A 27,449-nucleotide genomic window follows, 5' to 3' on the forward strand; every position below is an offset into this window, starting at 1 on the left:
TCAGAAGAACACGACTCCACGATCCCATGTCATCTCTGGTAGTCAATACAACAGCAATTAGAGGGTAATTATTAATACATATATAATGCATGTGTTAGCGAAGGGGTAATCAAATGGAACTGCTATTGATTTCTCTTCATATTAATTTATCTGTGTCCAGTAAACTTTTCAATTAAACTGATCTCAATAGCAGTTTGATTATCCCTTTGATATGGACAGATCCGATCACAAGATCTTGAGTAGTTGTAGATGCGAGTGGGTATGTAGACAGAACGTCACTTATAAATTATTCATCTTTTAATTTCACAGCGACGCAAGAGGTGTGACAATTTCATGGTGGTTAGGTGTCTGTAAAGTTGAAGGTGGTTGTATTGATACATAAATGGCTGTTTGCCTGGAAGGAGACATCTGTCGAAAGGATTGCGGCCGAGGGTGACAGAAAAGCAACAGGTGCACAGGAGTGTTGGAATGCCTCTGACCGGTTCTGTCACTGACTTCATCCAAAGGATTTGATTGACAAATCAATCAGGATGTGCAAGTCATTAACATGAAAAACACCTTAGGAACGATAGGTAAAACTAAAATATAACAGGATTGGGAAAAAATGATATGAAAGAGTCAGTGCGGGAAGAGAGAGACCTCAGAATTCGATGAGGTCTGATCAGCTGACCATTTTGTTGTTCACGTGCGGATTCTCCAAGTTAAAAACTCATAAGTGCTGTTGCTAAGTGTGTGTTTAGTTATTGTCAATAATAGTTATCATATGCTTAATAAAACTGTGAATGCTGTGAACCCTATTATTTTGAGGAGTAACTTCTAAGTAAGAACATACGAACATATGAACATACGAATTAAGAGCAGGAGTAGGCCATTCGGCCCCTCGAGCCTGCTCTGCCATTTGATAAGATCATGGCTGATCTGATTGTGACCTCAACCCTACTTTCCCGTGTACCTACTATAACCTTTGTCTATACGAACATGCATGGCATGTACAAATGTATAAGTTTCAGTTCATAGGAGAGTCAATCCACTTATGGAAACCATCTTTATACCCTGAGCACAGATAAAAGTGCTGGGAGAAACCCCAAACAGGTGATCTTTTCAAAGGTTTTTGAACAAGAGTCTTTAGTCAGTGCTGGCATGTGTCTGATTATAAGCATTATTTTCTTTATTCGCACCCATAATAGGATTCCATTATAGTTATACACATTCTGTATTAATGTAGATGAAGGAGCTTTGGGATAACAGGTCTTTAGTCATCTTACACCACTGTAACACATCAAGTGGTTCGAAACTACACTTTCCAAACTACAAAAGCAAAACTCAATAGTTTGTGAAGGACACATGAACTTTGAAAAGTCCAATGATTTTTTGTTCCGTACATCATATGCACAAGGATTTTGACCTTTAGAATAACTTTGTTGAGGATATAATTGTGAAAAATTTGAGTGAGGAGCTTAAAGAATCTACAGGTTATACAAACCCATTAAGGCTTTTTTAAAAACTTAATGGAGCTTTGGTACGTTTACAGTTCACAGTTCAATGATTTTATGATGTGGAGATGCCGGTGATGGACTGGGGTGGACAAATGTGAGGAGTCTTACAACAGGTTATAGTCCAACAGTTTTATTTGAAATCACAAGCTTTCTGTGCTTTCCTCCTTCGTCAGGTGAGTGAAGGGTTCCATAAAGGCACAGCATATATAGTCAGAGAACAATGCCTGGTGATTACAGATAATCTTTCCAAATGCCCGTTATCACACCTCGGCAAAATCACAGCAATCAAAGGAGTGGATGGTGTTCAGACAGGGGAACGTTACATCCCAGACTACTGAATACACAGATCACAACGACAGAGAGAGAGAGAGAGAGAGAGAGAGAGAGAGACACCCGAAAGGCAGAGAGAGAGAATGATCTGTTGTATTAAAAACAGATAACTTTTTTTTTCGTTGGTGGGGTTACATGTAGTGTGACATGAACCCAAGATCCCGGTTGAGGCCGTCCTCATGGGTGCGGAACTTGGCTATCAATTTCTGCTCGACGATTTTGCGTTGTCCTTTCGGGTGTCTCTCTCTCTCTCTCTCTCTGTCGTTGTGATCTGTGTATTCAGTAGTCTGGGATGTAATGTTCCCCTGTCTGAACACCATCCACTCCTTGGATTGCTGTGATTACCTCTCTGCCGAGGTGTGATAATGGGCAGTTGGAAAGATTATCTGTAATCACCAGGCATTGTTCTCTGACTATATATGCTGTGCCTTTATGGAACCCTTCACTCACCTGACGGAGGAGGAAAGCTCCGAAAGCTTGTGATTTCAAATAAAACTGTTGGACTATAACCTGGTGTTGTAAGACTCCTTACAATGATTTTATGAATATGTTACTGCAGGGCTATACAAACTGCATGATGGGGTAGCCTAGCTACATGAAGGGGGAGTAAAAAGGAATGTGGTAGTGGTAGCATAGTCACTGTTCTCTGCAGACCGGGAGTCCCGAAGGCTGTGTTGCCTGCCCGGTGCCAGGGTTAAGGACATCCCCTCACAGCTGGGAAGAAACTTTGAGCAGGAGGGGGAGGGATCCAGTTGTCGTGGTTCACGTAGGAACCAACAACATAGATAGAACTAAGAATGAGATTCTGCTGAGACAGTTTGAGGAGCTAGGATCCAAATTAAAAAGCAGAACCTCAAAAGTTATAATCTCTGGATTACTATCTGAGCCACACGCAAATTGGCGTAGGGACAAACAGATCAGAGAGTTAAATGTGTGGCTCAAAGATTGGTGTGGGAGACAGGGATTTCGATTCATGGGGCACTGGCACCAGTACTGGGGAAAGAGGGAGCTGTTCCATTGGGACGGGCTTCACTTAAACCGGGCTAGGACCAGTGTCCTGGCAAATCAAATAACTAGGGCTGTAGATAGGGCTTTAAACTAAAAAGGGGGGGGGGGGGAAGGGGTCAGGTGAAGGAAAATTTAGAAATCTAATGAGAAAAGTCAAGGCAACAGAGCAGTGTAGTGATTTGGGTAAAGATAAGCAGAGTGTGGCAGGAAGGGACAGAGAGTTTACCGATAATAGTGCATCAACAAGTAAGGTCAAAGCAGGAAAAAAATGGTAAAACGTCAAAATTAAAGGCTCTTTATCTGAATGCATGGCGCATTCGTAACAAGATAGATGAATTAGTTGCACAAATAGTGATAAATGGGATTGATCTAACAGCCATTACAGAGGCACGGTTGCAAAGTGACCAAGATTGGCAATTAAATATTTCAGGGTGCATGATGTATAGAAAAGACAGGCAGAGTGGAAAAAGAGGGGGTGTAGCCCTAATAATAAAGGAGTACATAAGGACAGTGGTGAGAAAGGATCTTGGCTCGGAAGATCAGGAAGTAGAATCAGTATGGGTGGAAATAAGAAATAACAAGGGGCAGAAAACACTGGTGGGAGTAGTTTACAGGCCCCCTAATAGTAGCTACTCCATTGGACAGAGCATTAATCATGAAATAATAGGAGCTTGTAATCGTGGGGGACTTTAATCTTCATATAGACTGGGCAAATCAAATTGGCAAAGGTAGTCTAGAGGACAAGTTCATGGAATGCATTCGAGACAATTTCCTAGAGCAAAACGTCATGGAACCAACCAGGGAACAGGCTATTTTAGATCTTGTATTGTGCAATGAGACAGGGTTAATTAGTAATCTCACAGTAAAGGATCCTCTGGGGAAGAGTGATCATAATATGATATAATTTCACATTGAGTTTGAGAGTGAAGTACTTAAGTCTGAAACTAGAGTCTTAAACTTAAATAAACCCAATTACATAGGTATGAGGGGACAGTTGGCTAAGGTAGATTGGGAAACTAAATTAAAGGGTGTGATGGTTGAAAAGCAATGGCAAACATTTAAAGAAATATTTCAATATTCTCAACAAATATACATTCCATTGAGAAATAAAAATTCCACGGGAAAAGTGATCCACCCATGGCTAACTAAAGAAGTTAAGGATAGTATTAGATTAAAAGAAGAGGCCTGTAATGTTGCCAAGAAGAGTAGTAAGCCTGAGGATTAGGAGAGTTTTAGAAACCAGCGAAGGACGACAAAAAAATTGATAAAAAGGGAGAAAACAGAATATGAAAGTAAACTAGCAAGAAATATAAGAACGGATTGCTAGAGCTTCTACAAGTATGTAAAAAGCAAGAGAGTAGCAAAAGTAAAGGTTGGTCCCCTAGAGGCTGAGACAGGAGAAATTATAATGGGGAATCAGGAAATAACAGAGACATTAAACAAATATTTTGTATCTGTCTTCACAGTAGAAGACACAAAAAGCATGCCAAATAGTGGGGAACCAAGGGGCTAATGAGAGTGAGGAAATTAAAGTAATTATGAGTGAACATAAGAACATAAGAACATAAGAAATTGGAGCAGGAGTAGGCCAATCGGTCCCTCGAGCCTGCTCCGCCATTCAATAAGATCATGGCTGATCTGATCCCAACCACAAATCTAAAGAACACAAGAAGTAGGAGCAGGACCCGGCCACACAGCCCCTGGGCCCTCTCCGCCACCCACAGGGCATTGACCGATCCGAACTCAGCTTCATGTCCAATTTCCTGCCCGCTCCCCATAACGCCTAATTCCCTTTACTTCTAGGAAACTGTCTATTTCTGTTTTAAATTTATCTAATGATGTAGCTTCCACAGCTTCCTGGGGCAGCAAATTCCACAGACCTACCACCCTCTGAGTGAAGAAGTTTCTCCTCATCTCAGTTTTGAAAGAGCAGCCCCTTATTCTAAGATTATGCCCCCTAGTTCTAGTTTCACCCATCTTTGGGAACATCCTTACCGCATCCACCCGATCAAGCCCCTTCACAATCTTATATGTTTCAATAAGATCGCCTCTCATTCTTCTGAACTCCAATGAGTAGAGTCCCAATCTACTCAACCTCTCCTCATATGTCCGCCCCCTCATCCCCGGGATTAACCGAGTGAACCTTCTTTGTACTGCCTCGAGAGCAAGTATGTCTTTTCTTAAGTATGGAGACCAAAACTGTATGCAGTATTCCAGGTGCGGTCTCACCAATACCCTATATAACTGCAGCAATACCTCCTTGTTTTTATATTCTATCCCCCTAGCAATAAAAGCCAACATTCCGTTGGCTTTCTTGATCACCTGCTGCACCTGCATACCAACTTTTTGATTTTCTTACACTAGGACCCCCAGATCCCTTTGTACTGCAGTACTTTCCAGTCTCTCGCCATTAAGAAAATAACTTGCTCTCTGATTTTTCCTGCCAAAGTGCATAACCTCACATTTTCCAATATTATATTGCATCTGCCAAATCTCAGCCCACTCACCCAGCTTGTCTATATCCACCTGCAGGTTTTTTATGTCCTCCTCACTCTCTACTTTCCCTCCCATCTTTGTATCATCTGCAAATTTTGATATGTTGCACTCGGTCCCCTCCTCCAAATCGTTAATATAGATTGTAAAGAGTTGGGGACCCAGCACCGACCCCTGTGGAACACCACTGGTTACTGGTTGCCAGTCCAAAAATGAACCATTTATCCCAACTCTCTGCTTCCTGTTCGATAACCAATCCTCCACCCATGCCAGAATGTTACCCCCAATCCCGTGATTTTTTTCTCGTAAGTAATAATCTTTTATGTGGCACTTTGTCGAATGCCTTCTGGAAGTCTAAATACACTATGTCCACTGGTTCCCCTTTATCCACCCTGTACGTTATATCCTCAAAGAACTCAAGCAAATTTGTCAGACATGACTTCCCCTTCATAAAGCCATGCTGACTTTGTCCTATTAAATTATGCTTATCTAAATGTTCCGTTACTGTCTCCTTAATAATAGACTCCAAAATTTTACCCACCACAGATGTTAAGCTAACTGGCCTATAATTTCCAGCCTTCTGCCTACTACCCTTTTTAAATAAGGGTGTTACATTAGCAGTTTTCCAATCTGCCGGGACCTCTCCTGAGTCCAGGGAATTTTGGAAAACTATCACCAAAGCATCCACAATCCCTACTGCCACTTCCCTCAAGACCCTAAGATGTAAGCCATCAGGTCCAGGGGATTTATCCGCTTTGAGTCCCATTATTTTACTGAGTACCATCTCCTGAGTGATTTTAATCGTATTTAGCTCCTCCCCCCCGAGAGTCCCCTGTTTGTCCAGTGTTGGGATATTCTTAGTGTCCTCTACTGTAAAGACTGAAACAAAATATTTGTTCAGCATTTTTGCCATCTCCATGTTTCCCACCATTAATTTCCCGGTCTCATCCTCTAAGTGACCTACGTTTGCCTTAGCCACCCTTTTTCTTTTTATATAACTGTAGAAACTCTTGCTATCTGTTTTTATATTTTTTGCTAATTTCTTTTCATAATCTAACTTCCCTTTCTTAATCAATCCTTTAGTTACTTTTTGCTGTCTTTTGAAGACTTCCCAATCTTCTATCCTCCCACTAAGTTTGGCGACCTTATATGTCCTTGTTTTTAGTCGGATACTATCCTTGATTTCTTTACTTAGCCACGGATGGCTGTCATTTCTTTTACACCCTTTTTTCCTCAGTGGAATATATTTATTTTGAAAGTTGTAAAATAACTCCCTAAATGAACACCACTGCTCATGTACCGTCTTACCCTTTAATCTATTTTCCCAGTCCACTTTAATCAATTCCGCTCTCATACCATCATAGTCTCCTTTATTCAAGCTCAGTACGCTTGTTTGAGAATCAACCTTCTCACCCTCTAATTGGATATGGAATTCAACCATGTTGTGGTCGCTCGTTCCAAGGGGATCCTTAACTAGGACATTATTAATTAATCCTGGCTCATTACACAGGACCAGGTCCAAGGTTGCCTGCCCCCTAGTAGGATCAGTTACATACTGCTCAAGAAATCCATCCCTGATGCACTCAATGAACTCGTCCTCAAGGCTGCTCTGCCCAATTTGATTTGTCCAGTTAATATGATAATTAAAATCCCCCATAATTATAGCTGTTCCCTTATTACATGCCCCGACTATTTCCTGATTAATACTTCTTCCAGCAGAGTTGCAACTATTAGGAGGCCTATATACTACGCCCACTAATGTTTTTTTCCCCTTATTATTCCTTATCTCCACCCAAACTGTTTCATTATCTTGATGCTTTGTCCCAATATCATTTATCTGTATTACAGTGATTCCTTCCTTTATTAACATAGCCACCCCACCTCCCCTTCCTTCCTGCCTGTCCTTCCTGATTGTTAAATACCCTGGCATATTTAATTCCCAGTCGTTGTCACCCTGCAGCCATGTTTCTGTAATGGCCACAAGATCATACCCATACGTAGTTATTTGTGCCGTTAACTCGTCCATTTTGTTACGAATGCTACGTGCATTCAGATAAAGAACTTTCAAATCTGTTTTGTGACGCTTAGTTCCTGCTTTTTCCTTCTTTAACACTTTACCTATTACTCCATACCTTCTGTCCCTTCCTGTTACGCTTTCCTCTCTCTCCCTGCTCAGGTTCCCAACCCCCTGCCACTTTAGTTTAAACCCTCCCCAACAGCACTAGCAAACACTCCTCCTCGGACAGCGGTCCCGGCCCTGCCCAGGTGCAGACCGTCCGGTTTGTACTGGTCCCACCTCCCCCAGAACCGTTTCCAGTGTCCCAGGAATTTGAATCCCTCCCCCTTGCACCATTCCTCTAGCCACGTATTCATTTGAAATATCCTCCTATTTCTACTCTGACTAGCACGTGGCACTGGCAGCAATCCTGAGATTACTACCTTTGAGGTCCTATTTTTTAATTTACCTCCTAACTCCCTATATTCTGCTTTTAGGACCTCATCCCCTTTTTTACCTATATCGTTGGTGCCTATGTGCACCACGACAGCTGGCTGTTCGCCCTCCCCCTCCAAAATGTTCTGTAGCCGCTCCGAGACGTCCTTGCTCCTTGCACCAGGGAGGCAACACACCATCCTGGAGTCTCGGTTGCGGCCGCAGAAACGCCTGTCTATTCCCCTTACAATTGAGTCCCCTATCACTATAGCTCTGCCACTCTTTTTCCTCCCAGCCTGTGCAGCAGAGCTACCCGTGGTGCCAGGAAGTTGGCTGCTGCTGCCTTCCCCTGATAAGTCATCCCCCCCAACAGCATCCAAAGTGGCATATCTGTTTGAGAGGGGGATGGCCACAGGGGACCCCTGCACTACCTGCCTGCACCTCTTACTCTTCCTGGTGGTCACCCATTCACTTCCTGCCTGTATACCCTTTACCTGCGGTGTGACCAACTCGCTAAACCTGCTATCCACGAGTTTCTCTGCATCGCGGATGCTCCACAGTGAGTCCACCCGCAGCTCCAGCTCCGAGATACGATCGGTCAGTAGCTGCAGGTGGACACACTTCCCGCACACATGGTCGGCAGGGACACTGGTAGTGTCCATGACTTCCCACATCTTGCAGGAGGAGCATATCACGGGTGCGAGGTCTGCTGCCATGACTTGCCTTAGCTGAGTTACCCCTTTTAAATTACGTTGAAATTGGAAAATGTTAACTATACTGGGGACCTAGGTTCACTAAAAAAAAACACTATCTGCTATAAAACCTGCAGACCTTCCCTTTCTTATTACTTTACTTACAGTAAAATGGTAGAAATACTCACCTGAACCTACTCACCAATCAGAGAAACTAATGGGACTAAAAGCCGATAAATCCCCTGGACCTGATGGCCTACATCCGAGAGTTCTAAAAGAGGTGGCTGCATTGGTTAAGATCTTCCAAAATTCCTGATATTCTAGAATGGTCCCAATACTTGCCTTAGAGGCGGTGCAACGAAGGTTCATCAGATTAATTCCCGGGATGAGAGGGTTATCCTATGAGGAGAGATTGAGTAGAACGGGCCTATATTCTCTGGAGTTTAGAAGAATGAGAGGTGATCTCATTGAAACATGTAAGATTCTGAGGGGGCTTGACAAGGTAGAATCTCGGGTTAATTTAAGACTGAGATGAGGAGGAATTTCTTCACTTAGAGGGTTGTGAATCTTTGGAATTTCTAACCCAGAGAGCTGTGGATGCTGAGTCATTGAGTATATTCAAGGCTGAGATAGATATTTAGACTCTAGGGGAATCATAGGATACAGGAATTGGGCAGGAAAGTGGAGTTGAGGTTGAAGATCAGCCATGCTCTTATTTAATGGCGGAGCAGGCTCGAGGGGCCGTATGGCCTTTTCCTTCTCCTATTTCTTATGTAAACCCCGATTGCAAAGACTTGGTGCAGCCAACACTAGGCGGAGATAAGCTAATAAAATCAATATTTCTTTAAAATGCCATTCATTGTCCAATCCTTATTAAATTTGTAAAATGGTTTACTTAAGCAATAAAGCTGTGTTGACGGTTACATAGAACTAACCGAAAAGAGAGCTAGTAGCCCAAGCACCACAGCTGTCGTTTTACAAAGCTCTAATTGAAGTGATAGAATCTCAAATGGCTCATATTTGACACTTTATTAGGATCTGATATTACTGTATTCCAAATCCTCTATATACTGAATGAATTGACCTGTGTCTAAGTCTCATAATTTGAGGTGTTCCGCATACACAAAAGTGTATCTTCATTTTTTTCCATTCACTGTAAAAAAAAATTCTGTTTTTTCTCAATAAATTGAGTTGCTTTATAGATGGCAGAAACATATAATGCGAAGAAAAACAATATATTGAACACAGGTATCTTGATATCTGACCTCCATAATGCTAGAAGTCCTTTATCATTTTCTTATTTTAATTAATAAACCATGTGAACGGATAGCATTTGGGGGTCAAGTAATTAAAGATCTGATTTTAAAAACTACTGCACTCTGACATTTGGGACATCTTAGAGCTTTGTAGCCCAAGTAGCTAAACACATCCCTCTGCTACCTGATCTGTATCAGTTTGTAATCCTCTTGTCCTTAGGGAGCTGTGTTTCGACAGAAAGATTTAATTACAAAGCTAAATCTTGCCAGTCAACTTCCATTAGAAGGACTTAGCAGAGACTTGCAAAACTTTTTTTGGAATGACTATGGAGGTTTCTTCAGAGGAAACATAATGGCCCAGAATTTGCTGGAAAATACCAGCGAGGAACTAACCTCGCCTCCAAGTTCCCCTCCAAGTCACACACCATCCTGACTTGGATATATTTTGCTGCTCCTTCATTGTCGCTGGGTCAAAAATCCTGGAACTCCCTACCTAACAGCACTGTGGGAGTACCTTCAACACACTGACTGCAGTGCCCCCTCACCATCACCTTCTCCAGGGCAACAAATGATGGGACAATAAATGCTGGCCTTGCTAGCCACGCCCATATCCCAAGAATGAATTTTTTACATTTTGAAAAATAACAAACCAGTTCATGGAATGGCAGCATATTTAAACACTGCTCTTTGATACCGGTGCACGGACGGTGTTCAATGTAACACATGTACCCCAGCGGTTTCTTCCCACTATTTAGGTCTCACACTATTGCTAGGTAACAGCAAGGAGACCCACCCTCAGCATCTTCAAATGGTGCTTTTAAATCTCACACTAGATGGCACTGACAGCAACCTGGACTGACTTGCCCCTCCATGTCCCTTTCCCTCCCTGTAGAGAAATACCATTTCTCTCTTTGGCACAGTCGAGATCAGTAAACGATACGTGGAGATCTGTGGATGCGAAGTCATACACTTTGACATCTTGACACCAATTTACTTCAACACCTTGAACCCTATCGAACATTTAACATTGTAAATATGAACCATGTATTGTCCATTAACACTGTGCTCAGTTCCCAAGTAATGTCCATTAACACTGTGCTCAGCTCCCAAGTAATGTCCATTAACACTGTGCTCAGTTCCCAAGTAATGTCCATTAACACTGTGCTCAGCTCCCAAGTAATGTCCATTAACACTGTGCTCAGTTCCCAAGTAATGTCCATTAACAATATGCACAGTTCACAGGCAATGCCCATTAACACTGTGCAAGGTTCCTAAGTAATATCTATTCACCACTGTGTGCAGTTTCCAAGTTATTTCCACTAACATTGGGCACAGTTCCCCAGTAATGCCCATTAACACTGTGCAAGGTTCCCAAGTAATGTTCATTAACATTATGCACAGTTCCCCAGTAATGCCCATTAACACTGTGCTCAGTTCCCAAGTAATGTCTACTAACACTGTGCACTGTTCCCAAGTATTGTCAATTAACATTACATAGAATGTATAGCACAGAAAGAGGCCATTCGGCCCAACAGGTCCATGCCAGGTTTATGCTCCACACGAGCCTTCTCCCTCCCTAATTCATGTAACTCTCTCAGCATATCCTTCTATTCCTTTCTCCCTCATGTGTATATCTAGCCTCTCCTTAAATGCATCTATGCTATTCACCTCAACTACTCCTTGTGGTATCGAGTTCCACATTCTAACCACTCTCTGGGTAAAGAGGTTTCTCCTGAATCCCCTGTTGGATTTATTAGTGACTATCTTATGTTTATTGCCCCTGGTTCTGGTCTCCCTCGCAAGTGGAAACATTTTCTTTACATCTACCCTAATCTTAAAGACCTCTATCAGGTCACCCCTCAGTCTTCTCTTTTCCAGAGAAAAGAGCCCAGCCTGTTCAACCTTTCCTGATAGGTATAACCTCTCAGTTCTGGGTATCATTCTAGTAAATCTTTTTTGTACCTTCTCCAGCGCCTCTATATCCTTTTTATAATATGGAGACCAGAACTGTTCACAGTGTTCTAAGTGTTGCCTAACCAAGGTTCTACACAAGTTTAACATAACTTCCCTGCTTTTCATTTGGATCCCTCTAGAAATGAACCCCAATGCTTGGATTGCTTTTTTATGGCCTTATTAATACTGTTCCCAGTTCCCAAGCAATATCCAATAACACTGTACCCAGCTCCCAAATAATGTCCATTAGTACTGGGCACTGTTCCCAAGTATTATCCATTAACACTGTACCCAGTTCCTAAGTAAGGTTCATTAATGCTGTACCTAGCTCCTAAGTAATGTCCATTAACATTGTACCCAGCTCCCTAGTAATATCCATTAATACTGGGCACTGTTCCCAAGTAATGTCCATTGACACTGTACCCAGCTCCCAAGTAATGTCCATTAATACTGTACCTAGCTCCCAAGTATTATCCATTAATACTGGGCACTGTTCCCAAGTAATGTCCATTGACACTGTACCCAGTTCCCAAGTAATGTCCATTAACGCTGTGCACTGTTCCCAAGTAATGTCCATTAACACTGCACTGTTCCTAAGTAATGTCCATTAACACTGCACTGTTCCTAAGTAATGTCCATTAACACTGCACTGTTCCTAAGTAATGTCCATTAACACTGCACTGTTCCTAAGTAATGTCCATTAACAATGTACCCAGCTCCCATGTCCATTAATATTGTACCCAGTTCCCAATATCCAATACTGTACATAGCTCCCAAGTAATGTCCATTAATGCTGTACCCAGTTCCCAAGTAATGTCCATTAACATTGGGTACAGTTCCCAAGTAATGCCCATTAATACTCTGTGCAGTTCATATGTAATGTCCATTAGTACAGTACTAAGTTGCCAAGTAATGTTTATTACCAATGTGCACTGTTCCAAGTCATTTCCATTAACACTCTGCGCAGTTCCCAAGTACTGCCCATTAATACTGCGCTGTTTGTGGTGGGGAAGTAGTTAGTCCTAGCCATTTTCAATAAAAGATCTTATTTTTCTTAGAAATCTTCCTTACATTAAAAGATATAAGAACATAAGAAATAGGAGCAGGAGTAGGCCATACGGCCCCTCGAGCCTGCTCCGCCATTCAATAAGATCATGGCTGATCTTCAATCTCAACTCCACTTTCCCGCCCGATTCCCATATCCCTTGATTCCCTTAGAGTCCAAATATCTAGCGATCTCTGTCTTGAATATACTCAACGATTGAGCATCCACAACCATCTGAGTGATGAAATTTCTCCTTATCTCAGACCTAAATGTCCGACCCCTTATGCTGCGATATGCCCCCTAGTTCGAGACTCTCCAACCAGGGGAAACAGCCTCTCAGAATCTTATCTTTCAATGAGATCACCTCTCATTCTTCTAAACTCCAGAGTGGTTGGCCCAAGGTTGGCACAAGAGCAGGTCTGTGCAGCCTCAGCCAGCGGATGGTGCGTTATACGCAGTCCCAATCAGCGGATGGTGCGTTATACGCAGTCCCAATCAGCGGATGGTGCGTTATACGCAGTCCCAATCAGCGGATGGTGCGTTATACGCAGTCCCAATCAGCGGATGGTGCGTTACACGCAATCCCAATCAGCGGGTGGTGCGTTACACGCAGTCCCAATCAGCGGGTGGTGCGTTACACGCAGTCCCAATCAGAGGGTGGTGCGTTACACGCAGTCCCAATCAGCGGGTGGTGCGTTACACGCAGTCCCAATCAGAGGGTGGTGCGTTACACGCAGTCCCAATCAGCGGGTGGTGCGTTACACGCAGTCCCAATCAGCGGGTGGTGCGTTACACGCAGTCCTAATCAGAGGGTGGTGCGTTACACGCAGTCCCAATCAGCGGGTGGTGCGTTACACGCAGTCCCAATCAGCGGGTGGTGCGTTACACGCAGTCCCAATCAGCGGGTGGTGCGTTACACGCAGTCCCAATCAGCGGGTGGTGCGTTACACGCAGTCCCAATCAGCGGGTGGTGCGTTACACGCAGTCCCAATCAGCGGGTGGTGCGTTACACGCAGTCCCAATCAGCGGGTGGTGCGTTACACGCAGTCCCAATCAGCAGATGGTGCATCATGCGCATAATGTGTGAAGCCCTCACTGTGAGGTCAGCGAGAGCTTTTCTGGTGATTCACAGGTTTTCAAGTTTCAATTTTCAAATCTGGAATAAAGCACTTGTCATCAGATTCCCTTTCAAAGAAAGAAAGCAAGTGAACACGAGTAAATAAAAAAATGTTTGTCTTGCCTGAAAGAGTGGCTCTTGCAAAGCCCCGTCCACCTCCCGCTCAGCATCTTGTAACAAAGGAACTTTTGATCCACCCGCTAATACTTTTGCTGGAACAGAACTGCTGTTGTCATCAGCAAAAGGATTTGGAGACGAGGTTAACAAAGGTAATTTTTTTGCTGTAAGGTTGACTGCTGCTCCATTTTCTCTAGAGAAACAATCACCGTCAGTTCCATCTGAATCTGCTAAGAACACGAGCTCTGCTTTGAAAATCCCCTGTAGTGATGCAGCCTCTTCAGCAGACACATATCCTCCCTCATCATTCAACCAGCTTTGGCTTATCTTCGTGTGATGTCTTGGAGCTCTTTGACCAATGGCCTCTTTGTTTGTAACATCTGCAGAGGCCATTTCTTCTGTGATATGCAAAGGCTGCAAGAAAAATTTTCAACAGGTTCGGTTTTTCCTCGTTACAAATGATCATATTTTATTACACAATGGCCCAGAATTTGCTGAAAAATATCACCAGGTTCACAGCGCTAGCCGTTGTTAGTGTGTAAAATACCCTGCAATTTGTGGCGAGGAAGAGGTGCTCCATGAGATGTGAATCGCCAAAAATTGCTGGATGATTTGTGCTACTCTGCCGTTAGCCTCACACAAACAGTATTTCGCCATCATCCTTCCCAGGATTGTCAAGAAATTGCTAGATTTGTGCCGCAAGTACAAATTAAACTGGCCGCAGAAAGTTATGGCTACTATTTCACACCATAAGGACCCTGTTAATGGGGTGATTTATGGTCCTGACATGCCACTCAACCTTGGAGGCCCAGAAAGGGAACAGTGAATCTGTGGAATCTCACTCCTGCAGCTAGTAAATTGTTCCTAAAGGTTCTTTAAATTTTAAATTTTTTGTTACTTTTCTTTTCTGTCTCTTTTTTCCCTCTCTCTTAATCCAATCTTTCTTTCCCTCACCTTGTATCTTTTTCTGTATCTAATTTGACTAATCCACCCATTCAAATTCACCCTATTTCCTTCTCCGTCATTTGCTTTTTCTTTCTATATCCTTAAATCTCATCAGTTAAGGAGATAGACTATTGGCCCCTTTGTTTACCAAGGTCCCAAATACATCCTAGGTTACTGAGGGAAGTAAGGGTAGAAATTGCAGAGGCTCTGGCCACAATCTTCCAATCCTCCTTAGGTATGGCAGAGGACTGGAGCATTGTTACATCCCTGTTCAAAAAAGCAGAGGGATAAACCCGACAATTACAGGCCAGTCAGCCTAACGTCAGTGGTGGGGAAACTTTTAGAAACAATAATCCGGGACAACATTAATTGGCACTTGAAAAAGTATGTGCTAATAAATGAAAGTCAGCATGGATTTATTGAAGGAAAATCGTGTTTGACTAACTTGATTGAGTTCTTTGATGAAGTAATGGAGAGGGTTGATGAGGGTAGGGCGGTTGATGTGGTGTATATGGACTTTCAAAAAGCATTAGATAAAGTACCACATAATAGACTTGTAAGCCAAATTACAACCCATGGGATTAAAGGGACAGTGGTAGTGTGGATCCAAAATTGGCTAAGGGACAGAAGGCAGAAAATAGTGGTTGTTTTTCAGACTGGAGGGAAGTATACAGTGGTGTTCCTCAGAGGTCGGTATTAGGACCACTGCTCTTTTAGATTCATAATAATGACCTGGTCTTGGGTATAAAGCGCATAATTTCAAAGTTTGCAGATGATATGAAACTTGGAAATGTGGTAAATAATGTAGATGATAGTAACAGATATTAGGAGGACATAGACAGACTGGTGAAATTGGCAGAGACATGACAGATGAAATTTAACGCAGAGAAGTGTGAAGTGATACGTTTTGGTAGGAAGAATGAGGAGAGGCAATATAAACTAAAGGGTACAACTTTAAAGGGGGTGCAGGAACAGAGAGACCTGGGGGTGTATGTACACAAATCTTTGAAGGTGGCGGGATGTTGAGAAAGCTGTTAAAAAAGTATATGAGATCCAGAGCTTTTTTAATAGAGGCAGAGAGTACAAAAGCAAGGAAGTTATGCTAAACCTTTAAAGAACACTGGTTAGGTCTTAACTAAGGTATTGTGTTCAATTCTGAGCACTACACTTTAGGAAGGATGTCAAGGCATTAGAGAGGGTGCAGAAGAGATTTACTAGAATGGTACCAAGGTTGAGGGCTACGGACCAAATGAGGGAAAGTGGGATTAGGCTGGGTGACTCGGTTCTCAGCCGGCACGGACACAATGGGCTGAATGGCCTCCTTCTGTGCCGTAAATGTTCCATGATTCTATGAGGGTCTTCAGTTATTGGAGAAGCTGGGGTTGTTCTCCTTAGAGCAGAGAAGGTTGAGATGATATTTGATCGAGGTGTTCAAAATCATGAATGGTTTTGACAGAGTAAATAAGGAGAAACTGTTTCCAGTGGCAGAAGGATCGGTAACCAGAGGACACAGATTTAAGGTGATCAGCAAAAGCACCAGAGGCGACATGAGGAAACATTTTTTTTAATGCAGTGAGTTGTAATGATCTGGAATGCACTGTCTGAAAGGGTGGTGGAAGGAGATTCAATAATAACTTTCAAATAAATACTTGAAGAGAAAAAATTTACAGGGCTATGAGGAAAGAGCAGGGGAGTGGAACTGACAGGATAGTTCTACCATAAAGCCAGCATAGGCACGATGGGCTGAATGGCCTCCTACTCTGCTGTTTCATTCTATGATACTATGCCCCATTGACCTCGCTGTGCCATTATCAACTCACTTCTAGCAACTTGAGGCGCAAAAATAATTGGAACTGAAGGGTTAAGAAAAAAAATCCAACTCTGAGCCAATGGCCCCGATATTTATGGGGAGGCAGGGAGGGAGTGAAGTAGCAGGGTGGGGGGAAACCCTGAAAAGCGGAGGTCCTGCCGATTTTAATGGCAAGACCTAATTATAACATTTTTCTTCCGTTTCCCGCCCGGCAGCCGGACAGATTGAACGGCTGGCTGGCTGGCTGCCAGGCAAGAAAACCAGTGGCAGGAGGGCCACAGCTGGGAACCCTTGGGGACAGTCCCCAACAATTGGGAGAGATCGGGGCTCGGTCGGGAGCGGGGGTGGGGGGGGGGGGTGATCGTGGCAGCAAGGAGAGGCCATGATCGGCGGAAGGGAGGTTAAAGGTTTGCTTGACGGGTCGGGGGGAGCACTCCTGCTACTCCTGGCCCACAAGGACTGCTCTAAAAAGCACTTATCTTCTTGAGCCAGCTGCTCCCAATTGCATTGTGGGAGCCTGATTTAAATATTATAATAAGGTGTCCCGCCTCTCCAAGACGGGACACACGCACGGCATGCAGCCCGCCGCCATTGTGGGGGGGGGGGGGTTAATATCGAGGCCAATGTGTCCACATTCAGAGAACTGGGTCATTTTCCATGACCATTGCACGTAGATATATACAACAATTAATAATAAATAATTAATACAACAATGAATGGAACTTTCAAAATTAGGCAAATCCCAGGTGCGAGATTTTTTTTGTGGCTATCTCAGTGTCTGCTGCCAAAAGCAGAAATAAGCATGGTTAAAAGTAGCAAACTGCATCTATTACATGGGCCAGCAGACAGAGGAGGAAACGCAATAGCAGAAAAAGTCATTGCAGACAATCACGGGGAGGAAAGTGATGGCAGTCAATTTCAGAGAGGAAAGCGAGTCAAGGAGTCGTTGAGGAGTTAGTACAGTGGAGGTGTCCTCAGGGAGTGAAGCTTTGTAATAGGCAGCCTTGGGGAACAAAGAGACTGTAAGCTGCCTTGGGTAGTTCATCACTGTATATTTGAGCTGGAGGGTGCAGGAACAAGTCAAACTAACAGGGCACACCGTGAGGTGCCCAGCTCAAGCAAATTCTGAGCCAATGTCTAAAAGGATTGCCTCGGTGGTCTCAAGATCGTAGTCATCTCAGAGTTGATTCCACGGGGCGCTAACAGCTGCTGTTAGTATCAAGCAGTCTTGGGAAGGTTAGGTGTAGGTGGTCTCAGGGATGGAAATGGAGTCGTAGGCTGTGTCGAGAAGCAGAATGCTGGAAGATGAAAACATGCAAGATTAAATTGTCTCATGTGCCAAAATGACTGAAGATTTGCCAACTGCGGGAATATTTAGCTTTATTTCCCAGTTGCCAGAGTGCACATTATAAATAACAGTATTACAGGTTGAATATGAAATGTGACTCATACATAAATCTTTGTTAGTCTATCATATAAAAAGGACACTTGTAAATATAGATGATTTCTGAGAACTGAGTGTGTTGTAGCCATTAATATTTTAGCACTCTTCCTAGTGAAAGGTCACATCAACAGCTCATCTGAGAACATAATTCAATAATAGCAACACAGCACCGTGATGTGTAGGCTTTTCAACGTGGTAAATCCATTTTAAAAAATGGTAAGACGCAGTTAGGTATTTGTTTTGGAAAAAGCAGCCACTAAACGTGGTGTCTGATAAGATTTCCATTAGCATACACCAAGCTGGCAAGGCTACCTCGAGACAAAGTTATATTGAATATATATTCATTGTTGTCAATGTGGAGAGGACAGTACTGTACTAAACAATGTGTATTAGTTTGTTTTCTACTGCTGTCGGAAGTCATTCATCTCAAGAATTATTTAATAAAAAGATCGGTTAGAGAAAAAAAATTGCATTAATGTTGAAAATGATGACGTTACCTCATTCATCAGTGAAGAATTGGCTCCAGGGTTTTGCTGTTTTCCAGGCTGGGGTGAGAATCTGGTGGTATCGATTATCTGAATGTGAATGGGAAGTCTTCTAACAGTTGGCACAAATGTGAAGGCCAATGGCTTGGCTGTTTCATTAATGTGGGCCTATATGATTAATATAGGTTAAATAAATTAGAAATTAATTTTCTCACTAATTTTCTTTCTTCTCTCAATAGTGATAGCAGTATTGGCAATAACAATAAAGTATGCTGTACGTTGATTACAAATCTATTTTGGTAGGTATTGTGGCATTATCCCACATCATAGCTAAAAGAAGTCACCAAAATATCACATCCTATGATGAATAAAGGACAGACAAGATGTAAAGACATTATCCCAACAAGAATGCAAACACATTCAATATCAGCCATCGTAATGGATCAAAACCTCCCCAAACCAACATGAGAAGCAACACAATGGAGATACTCAAGAAAGAAAAGCCAGATATTAAAAATGGGAATAAGTAATCAAAGAAGAGAGATCCAAATTTGGAAGATGCAGAGCATCTGGGATCTAACAAGATGTCAGCCACTAAAATTACTCTCATGAAGCTCTATATAATATAATAGTCTTCAACATCTAAACCCACACCCAAACTAGGACCAGCAGCTATCGAATCAATCCCAGGAAAATTATATTAGCTTATAACATTCTGGTAACACATTCTAAACTATAGTCAACAAGGTTCAAATTTGCCTTTCTGTATAGGTATGAAATAACTGGAAAATTGGGAGGACAGTGAATTGAGTGCCTTTTGTCCTTGCTACTATTACATAAATGAGGGCGTGACTATAATATTCAGTAACTTTGTGTTAACAAGAGACATAAACCTTTGTAGATATATCTTTTGAGAGGTTGCAGTGTCCAAATGACAGGTTTTCATGGTGAAATGGAACCCTTTGGCAACAGCAAGAGTGTTGGCAAAGGTTAGTGATTCTTCATCAGCATCATCAGTCTCTTCTTGATGGGTGGATGAAGATTATATGGGGAGAAAGAGAGGCACGAAAGAGTGCATGAGAAGGAAAAAGAGGGAGTCCTTTATCTCACCAAAAAACCAGCAAGAAAAAGTGGTCAACAAAAATTAACTGTTTCTACTCACTTGGTTGGGATCCAAAAAATCCGAGGAATTCATTACTAATCTAATCAACCAGTTTTGTTTACCGATTGACAGCTTTTCTGCCATTATGTATACATCAGGTTTCAGGGGTAATCTTTTATCAGCTCAAAACTTCACATAATAGATGAAATTTAATGTGGATAAATGTGAAGTGATGCACTTTGGGAGGAACAACATGGAGAGGCAGCATAATCTAAATGGTGCATTTTGAGGGGGTGCAAGAGCAGAGGGACCTGGGGCAGGGGGGGCACGTGAGGCATATTCACAAATCTTTAGGTGGCAGGGCACGTTAATAAGGTAGTCAAGAAAGCATATGGGATACTTGGCTTTGTAATTAGGGGCAATGAACACAAAAACAAGGAAATCATGCTAAACTTTTACAAATCACTAGTTAGGCCTCAGCTGGAGTATTGTGTTCAAATTCTGGGCACCACACTTTAGGAAGGATTTCAAGGCTTTGGAGAGGGTACAGAGGAGGTTTACCAGGGCGATACCAGGGATGGGGGACTTCAGTTATGTGGGGAGATTGGAGAAGCTGGGATTGTTGAGAAGGTTAAGGGGAGACCTAATAGAGGTATTCAAAATTATGAGGGGCTTTGATAGAGAAATTGTTTCCTCTGGCAAGTGGGTCGGTAACCAGAAGTCAGGGATTTAAAATAATTGCCAAAAGAACTAGAGGGGAAATGAGGAGAAATGTTTTCACACAGAGGGTTGTTAAGATCCGGAACACACGACCTGAAAGGGCGGTGGAATCAGATTCAATAGGAACTTTCAAAAGGCAATTGGACAAGTACTTGAAGAGGACTAATTTGCAGGGTTATGGGAAAAAGCTGTGGTGTGGGACTAAATAGGACAGCTCTTTCAAAGAGCCGGTACAGGCATGGTGGGCCGAATGGCCTCATTCTGTACTGTAAGATTCTATGAATATGAACTATGCTAGCTTATTAATTTCTTCTATTTCTACAAATACAAAAATTAATTGACAATAAATATTATACTTTTTGTGTAAGCAGTTCAAGTGCCTCTGGCTCTCGCACTCTCTCAACTCATTCATACGATGACACTGGATGAAGGGTCACCATTCTTTACCAACACAGTTGCTGTTCCCAAATGATTTACCTCACTGACATGTCCTTGTTCGTGTAATTCATTCTGTAACTTCCTCTACTACTTTCCAGCTTACATGGTTCATAACTGCCAGTTGAGGCAGTGGGGGAAAAATTGGATAAGGGCCGTTTTTGGGCACAGGTAGCGTGATGCACCATTACCCCGCGCCCAATGACCCCTGCACAGGCAGGACGTGAGTTTCGGCCAGTCCGAGGACTCACCTGCAATCAGCGTTCCGTTCCGGGTCTTGCAAGTGGAATCAATGCAGTTTGCACCAGAAGGGGGAGCTCAATCTCTTACAGGGAGGATGTTTCTTAGAAATCTCTTAAAGGTAGCTGGTACCAGACACATGTCCCGCTTTCTTGTGGGAGAAGATGGCGCATTTCAGGAGGCAGCAATTGGCAGTGGCATTTTGCCCCTTGAGCCTGTTCCACCATTCAGTGAGATCATGGTGGACCTGTGACCTAACTCCATATACCCACCTTAGCCCCATATCCCTTAATACCCTTGGTTCACAGAAATCTATCAATCTCAGATTTAACATTCACAAGTGAGCTATCAACTGCCGTCTGCAGAAGAGCGTTCCAAACATCTCCCATCCTTTGCATCTAGAAGCATTTCCTAACTTCACTCCTGCACGTCCTGACTCTAAATGTTAGGCTGTGTCCCCTAGTCCTAGTATTCAAGTCTAGGGGACCTCCAAAAACAGTTACAAATGTCTCGGCAGCCAGAAGCAATAATCCAGCTACTAACCTGTAAATCCTACATGGTCCCTTTAAATAGCGCTGGTGGGGGGTCCTCCAGGCACTCTAAGACACGTTCAGATAGTTGGGGTTAAGACTGTGTGTTGAGTTGAGCGATAAGTCCCAAAATGGTGTCTATCACTTTAAATCAGCGTTGCACACTGATTGAAGCCATTTTCTCCCTACTTTACATGATTCCAGCGTTCGTTATCTGCGCCTGCATTAACTCCTATACCAAGACGGCGTCCAGCGCACGCCACGCTAGAAACTTGCGTGCACATCCAAGACGTCATCTTGGATGTCAGAGAGGCCGTGTAGCAATGAAACAATGGGCGCTACACGGCCTAATTTAGCACCCAGAATCCCTGAACTAGCATATATCATTCTGTTAACACATTCTAAACTACAGTCCACAGGGCTAATATTTACCTTCATGTACATGTATGAAATAAGGTGTTGATGATGCTGAAGAATCACCAACCTTTGCCAATGCTCTTGATGTTGCCAAATGCTGCCATTTCATCGTAAAAACCTCCGTCATCTTTTTTAACATACAAATCAGAACCATTTTAATCCTCTCTCAAAACTTTCTCTACAATTACTGTTCAAAGACCAAGTGATGGGCTCTGAGGACAGTGTTCCTCAATTGTTTCTCAATTCTAGTGTTCTCTGGAGCTTGGCCCATCTGCCAATAAATTGAACCAGTGATTTGTACTACTTGCCTTTGCTTTTTAAAAAAATTCTGGCATGTTCAGAAGTCTGCTAAAGATCACCAGTACCAAAATCCTTCTGTCTGCCATCAGCAATGCAGTTCCTATATGATTAATAATGCCACCAAGATAAATACACTGACTTACCGATTTCACTTTCAGGGGTTAGAAGATACTTCGTTGGCCTGCACCCCCATGGTGGGCCCCACATCCACCCTTCAAAATACCTGTACACCTTTTCTCCCTCGGTATACCAGCCTCCAAAGTTACACCGGGTCCCCGTGAGGCTCAGGTTGCAGGAACTCCCAGTATAGGCAGTCTCCTGTCCTGCCCTCTCTGATGTAGACAGGTGTTGCACCCCTTACAAGCCCCTGCGGATACTGCAGCACAAGCCGGGACTAAGCCTGCTTTCCAGCCCTTGATTTCAGTCCCACCAGAGTTACAACATGGGCGCATCGCTAGACCTGTGGAATTTTACACTCTCCTTTTCTTTCTGGATGCTGATCTTTAACTCAAACTTCTCAGCAGTTGTAATCCCTTTCTTGATACCTATAATGGCCTCTGTATTGCCTTCTCACAGCCTCAAGCTGCATTTGGATGGCAGGCTTTGGCACAAGATGAAATAATGGCAATAATATGAATCCCTCAACAAATTCTATGACACGTGAAGGTCTTGTACAGCTGTTTTAGTAAGTTGTATAATTGATCAAGTATTCCATAATTACTTTGCAGAATCCAGAATACTCTGCCAAACGTCACCAGGTACACTATTCACTTTGTAATACTTGTTCTGCTGTCAAACAATTAGTTGAAGGCATCTCTGCTGCCACAAGATGTTAATCTTCCCCTGCCATTGCTTTCAACTTTCACGGATGCTAAAATATATATATATATTTTTACAATGGTGGGTTTTGGGGTGTCCGAGTGTCCTGCCAAGGTGAGGCAGGACACATCATTAACATATTTAAATTGGGCTCCCACAGTGCAATTGGGAGCCCAATTTAAATTCTACGGTTACCGTGCGGGTTTCCCAGGGGTCGGAAAACTTGGCAGCGAAACAGAGGTGGGAGCTGCCGGCTTCACAAGGTAAGTGCCTCTTTCAGCACTCCTTGTGGGCCATGAGGAGCAGGAGTGCTCCCCCGACCCCTCAAAGTAACCTTCGGCCTCCCCTCTGCTGATTGTGGCCTTTCTCCCCCATCCCGCACCCCCCCCCCGCCCCACTGCCATCGCCAATCTAACACCCCACCCCACCACCAAGCCCCGATGGCGCTCTCTCTAAGCCCCGATCGCAACCGATCTCCACCCCCCCCCACCCCACCCCAAGCCCCGAATGCCAATCTTCCCCCCCACTCCTGATTGCCGGGGACCGTCCCCAAGAATCCCTAGCTGCGGCCTCCTGCTGCTGGTTATCCCATTCGGCAGCCGGCCAGGCTATCAAATTTGACCACGGGCCGGGCGGGAAATGGATGAATAAAATGTTAATGAGGTCCTGCCGTAAGTTTGGCAGGACCTCCACTCCCCCAGCCTTGCCAGGTTTCTCGGCCTCCCCACCTCCCCGTAAATATCGGGGCCCTTGTGTTCCTATAGTTACAACGTCCACTTCAATCCTCCTTATTCGTTGGCACAATGATGTTTTCTCATTCATCGGGACACTTCCCTTTCTAACAGATGTGGTACACTTTGAGTTAAATTACATCTAAATCATGTTTCGGCCACTCTTGCTCACTCTAAACTCTTCATTACAAGGTGAATTCAGTGATCCCACATTCCCAGTGGGGATCTATGCTCAAAGGGAGTGCAGGTTGGAGACAGAGCTACAACACTTTAGCGCTGATGCCCTGACCTGAATGCGGTACCCTGCTCCCATTGGGTACTGCTTACAGATTCAGACCCCTTTACATTACCTTTATTAGCTCTTATCCATTGGTCTTCAATAGGATTTATTTGTGAGAGTGAAGGGAAAAGAAGAGTTATCCTCTTTTAACACTCAAGCATCTAGCAGTTCTAGGTCAGGTATAGGAAAGCCACATAAATACAAAGCTCCCGCTACAGAACCTTACAACTGATCTTGTTGCTAATCAGCCTGGCCCACGGTGGGATTAGGTCAGGCTGTGTCGGAGAGGAGTTGGGTCAGGCCACGTTTGGCCCTTCCCACGATTAAAATTAACGGAATACGTTGTTAAGTCAGCTGTAGAAGAGTGGCCACCAAAGTGATTCACATATAACACAACCCTCTAATACTTTCAGCCCATGAAAGTTGGAAAACTTTCTCAACTTATACACTACTATTTATGGTAGTTGGTTGAAAAAATATAAATTACATTTTTAAAAATTCTAAGTCACACACCAACCACAAATAAAGTTGTAGTCTCATTCCTTGCCTTTTATTTGTGCTATTTTCACTTTTAAAGGTTCACCCTTTGATCACTGCAGTAGAATTTCTACTCTTAAAAAAAAAACAAATAAAATGTCCAGCTTACAATTTCCAGAGAAACTTCAGGCCAAGAAGTGTTTGCAATACTGCTCATCTCTCTGGTTACTTTCTAAAATTCAGAATTACCAGTGCACAGACTGCTGACCAAGTATTACGGTGTAATGGTGTGCCAACGTGGTGTGGCACTGAGTGGCACTGTGTGGGTTCATACCTAATAGTTTTCAGATGGGGAGGTTGGAGTGAGTACAATCACCTGGCTGTCTTGTGAGCTAAGGATTAGAGTGTGGTGTGGAACAGAGCCTATCACTGGAAGAGGTGAAATTGGCACAAAATAGCTGATGTGTCACTCATTTTGACGAGCGCAAAGAAAAACAAAAAACTGGCTCAAATATGAAGAAAAACATTTGCAGAGATGTATTTTCCACATTATGCAATAGAACGAGAAAAATATTTCCTGGATATTAAAACAGTTATGCGCTATATATTGTATTAAAGAGACACTGACTTTATGAGCAGGGATGGTGAGCCAACATTTGTTTTCCAAATGCTGTCACACATAAGTTTTCTGATGTAGTTCTGAATTTTGATATGAATTATTTTATTACATGCCAGTGTTAACAAAAAGAAATGTCAACCAATTCCATTGCCTCCAGATTTGACACTTCTCCCTCGTGATACTTCACAGCATCCAGTGCGAGACAATCCTCCTCCAAACCTCCACAAACACAGCTCTATCATCTTGAAGGATTTTGGACTTTTCAATATGCACTTTAAATATCTGCTTTTAAGGAAGACTGAAGGGATGGACTTGAAAGCCCAGCTTACTTGATAAAACAGCAGAATTTGATTAAAGGTCTGAACAACAGGAAAAAAAGCACAGAACTGTCAACTTGGCCAAAATCAGAGTGCATGATGGTCTTTGCTTACTGTCCCTGATGTTTGGAGAGAAAAGACTATCTGTAGGCAAGGACTAGGGACAGATAAGCAGAGTATAACAAAGTCAGCCGTCTGCTGGTCCTTGGCAACCGTGAGAAATTTGTCGTAAACACCAGCCTGTTTTACCCAGCAACAAACTTGGAAGAGAAGATATAAAAACAGCCATTTTACAGTGATTTCTAGGAGATCAGAAGAAAGAGTCAAAGAAAAAGTCGTCAACAAAATCTTAATCTCTCATCTACGTACACAGATCATTCTGAGTTTCGGATTGTACTCCCAGGATCAGATTGTATGGCATCTTCATCTGGAAAACTTAATGTCTTAATAAACTTAACAACTTAGTGTCTTAATGTCGATAACATTATTTGGAGTGCTTAAAACCATTCTAAAGTGCTTCCGTCTCGGTTGATTTTTTACCTTTCATACCCTAAAGAGTTAAAGACCTTGCACTCTGTACTATGCTCCACTCCATGGCAAAATGCAGCAGCGAAAGCCTGGAGAGGGCCTCAGAACAGGATTTATCCCATCGGTTAACAGAGGAAGAATGGCAACAGGTTTGGAGACACCGCCTCGACAATAACATCTGCAGCAAAATGCACGAGGACCAACTCAAGATCGTACAGCCTATTAACTCACCCCACCCAGCTCATACCTGCCAACCTCGCAAACCACCAAATGATGCCCAAAAAAGCTGATACAGACCCCCAAAAAACTGACAACTGAAGAAGGGTCTTATTTGTAGGCTATACAATAAATGGGAGGATATTGAGAGGTGTAGAGGAAGAGAGGGACCTTGGAGTGCATGTCCACAGATCTCTGAAGGTAGTAGGACAGGTAGATAAGGTGATTAAGAAGGCATTGGGGATACTTTCCTTTATTAGCTGAGGCACAGAATATAAGAGCAGGGAGGTCTTGCTAGAACTGTATAAAACATTGGTTGGGCCACAGCCAGAGTACTGCGTACAGTTCTGGTCTCCACATTACAGGAAGGATGTGATTGCACTAGAGAGGGAACAGAGGAGATTTATGAGGATGTTGCCAGGGCTGGAGAATTTTAGCTTTTGGGAAAGATTGGATAGTCTGGGGTTGTTTTCTTTGGAACAAAGGAGGTCGAGGGGAGAATTAATTGAGGTGTATAAAATTATGAGGGGCCTAGATAGAGTGGATAGGAAGGACCTATTTCCCTTAGCAGAGGTCAATACCCAGGGGGCATAGATTTAAAGTAATTGGTAGAAGCATTAGAGGGGAGCTGAGGAGAAATTTTTTCACCCAGGTGGGGGTCTGGAACTCACTGCCTGAAAGGGTGGTAGAGGCAGAAACCCTCAACTCATTTAAAAAGTTTTTGGATGTGCACTTGAAGTGCCGTAACCTACAGGGCTACGGACCAAGTGCTGGAAAGTGGGATTAAGCTGGATAGCCAAATGGCCGCCTTCTGTGCTGTAAATTTCTATGATTCTATGAGATGAAAACAAATATTTACACGGCCTTTGTAAATTAAACTGTAGATATAATTCACCATTTCTTCACCTATACATGAAAGCTTGAAGGGGAAATCCGAATGTTGAAGGCACAATATTGGTGATGCATCAAGGGAGTTCCAGGGTCATGGTTCCTCTGAAAATTTAGAAATTTTACATTAAAAATATGCATTCTGGTTAACTTTGAGCAACCTTATACTTCACAGTTGATAGACTTCTAATTTTAGAAAAGAAAAAAC

General features: G+C 43.0%; 1 protein-coding gene across 13 annotated transcripts in view; it reads right to left on the bottom strand.

Moving 5' to 3' along the window:
• Window positions 1–27,449, bottom strand: part of mlip (muscular LMNA-interacting protein) — a 228,939-nt gene that overhangs the window by 104,068 nt on the left and 97,422 nt on the right. For 4 of the 13 annotated variants that reach the window (XM_067983969.1, XM_067983968.1, XM_067983970.1 and 1 more), the window contains 2 exons: window positions 18,635–18,790; window positions 13,945–14,352 (listed from right to left, as the gene is read on the bottom strand). The exons of 5 other annotated variants lie outside the window; for them this stretch is intronic. In XM_067983969.1, coding sequence (XP_067840070.1) covers window positions 13,945–14,352; window positions 18,635–18,790 — 564 coding nt within the window. Of the gene's footprint in view, window positions 1–13,944; window positions 14,353–18,634; window positions 18,791–27,259; window positions 27,347–27,449 lie in introns of all 13 variants that reach the window. 4 more of the 13 variants (XM_067983974.1, XM_067983971.1, XM_067983975.1 and 1 more) reach the window with 2 other exon arrangements.

This window comes from Heptranchias perlo, chromosome 5 (genome assembly GCF_035084215.1).
Source record: "Heptranchias perlo isolate sHepPer1 chromosome 5, sHepPer1.hap1, whole genome shotgun sequence".
In the NCBI taxonomy this organism is placed as follows: Eukaryota; Metazoa; Chordata; class Chondrichthyes; order Hexanchiformes; family Hexanchidae; genus Heptranchias; species Heptranchias perlo.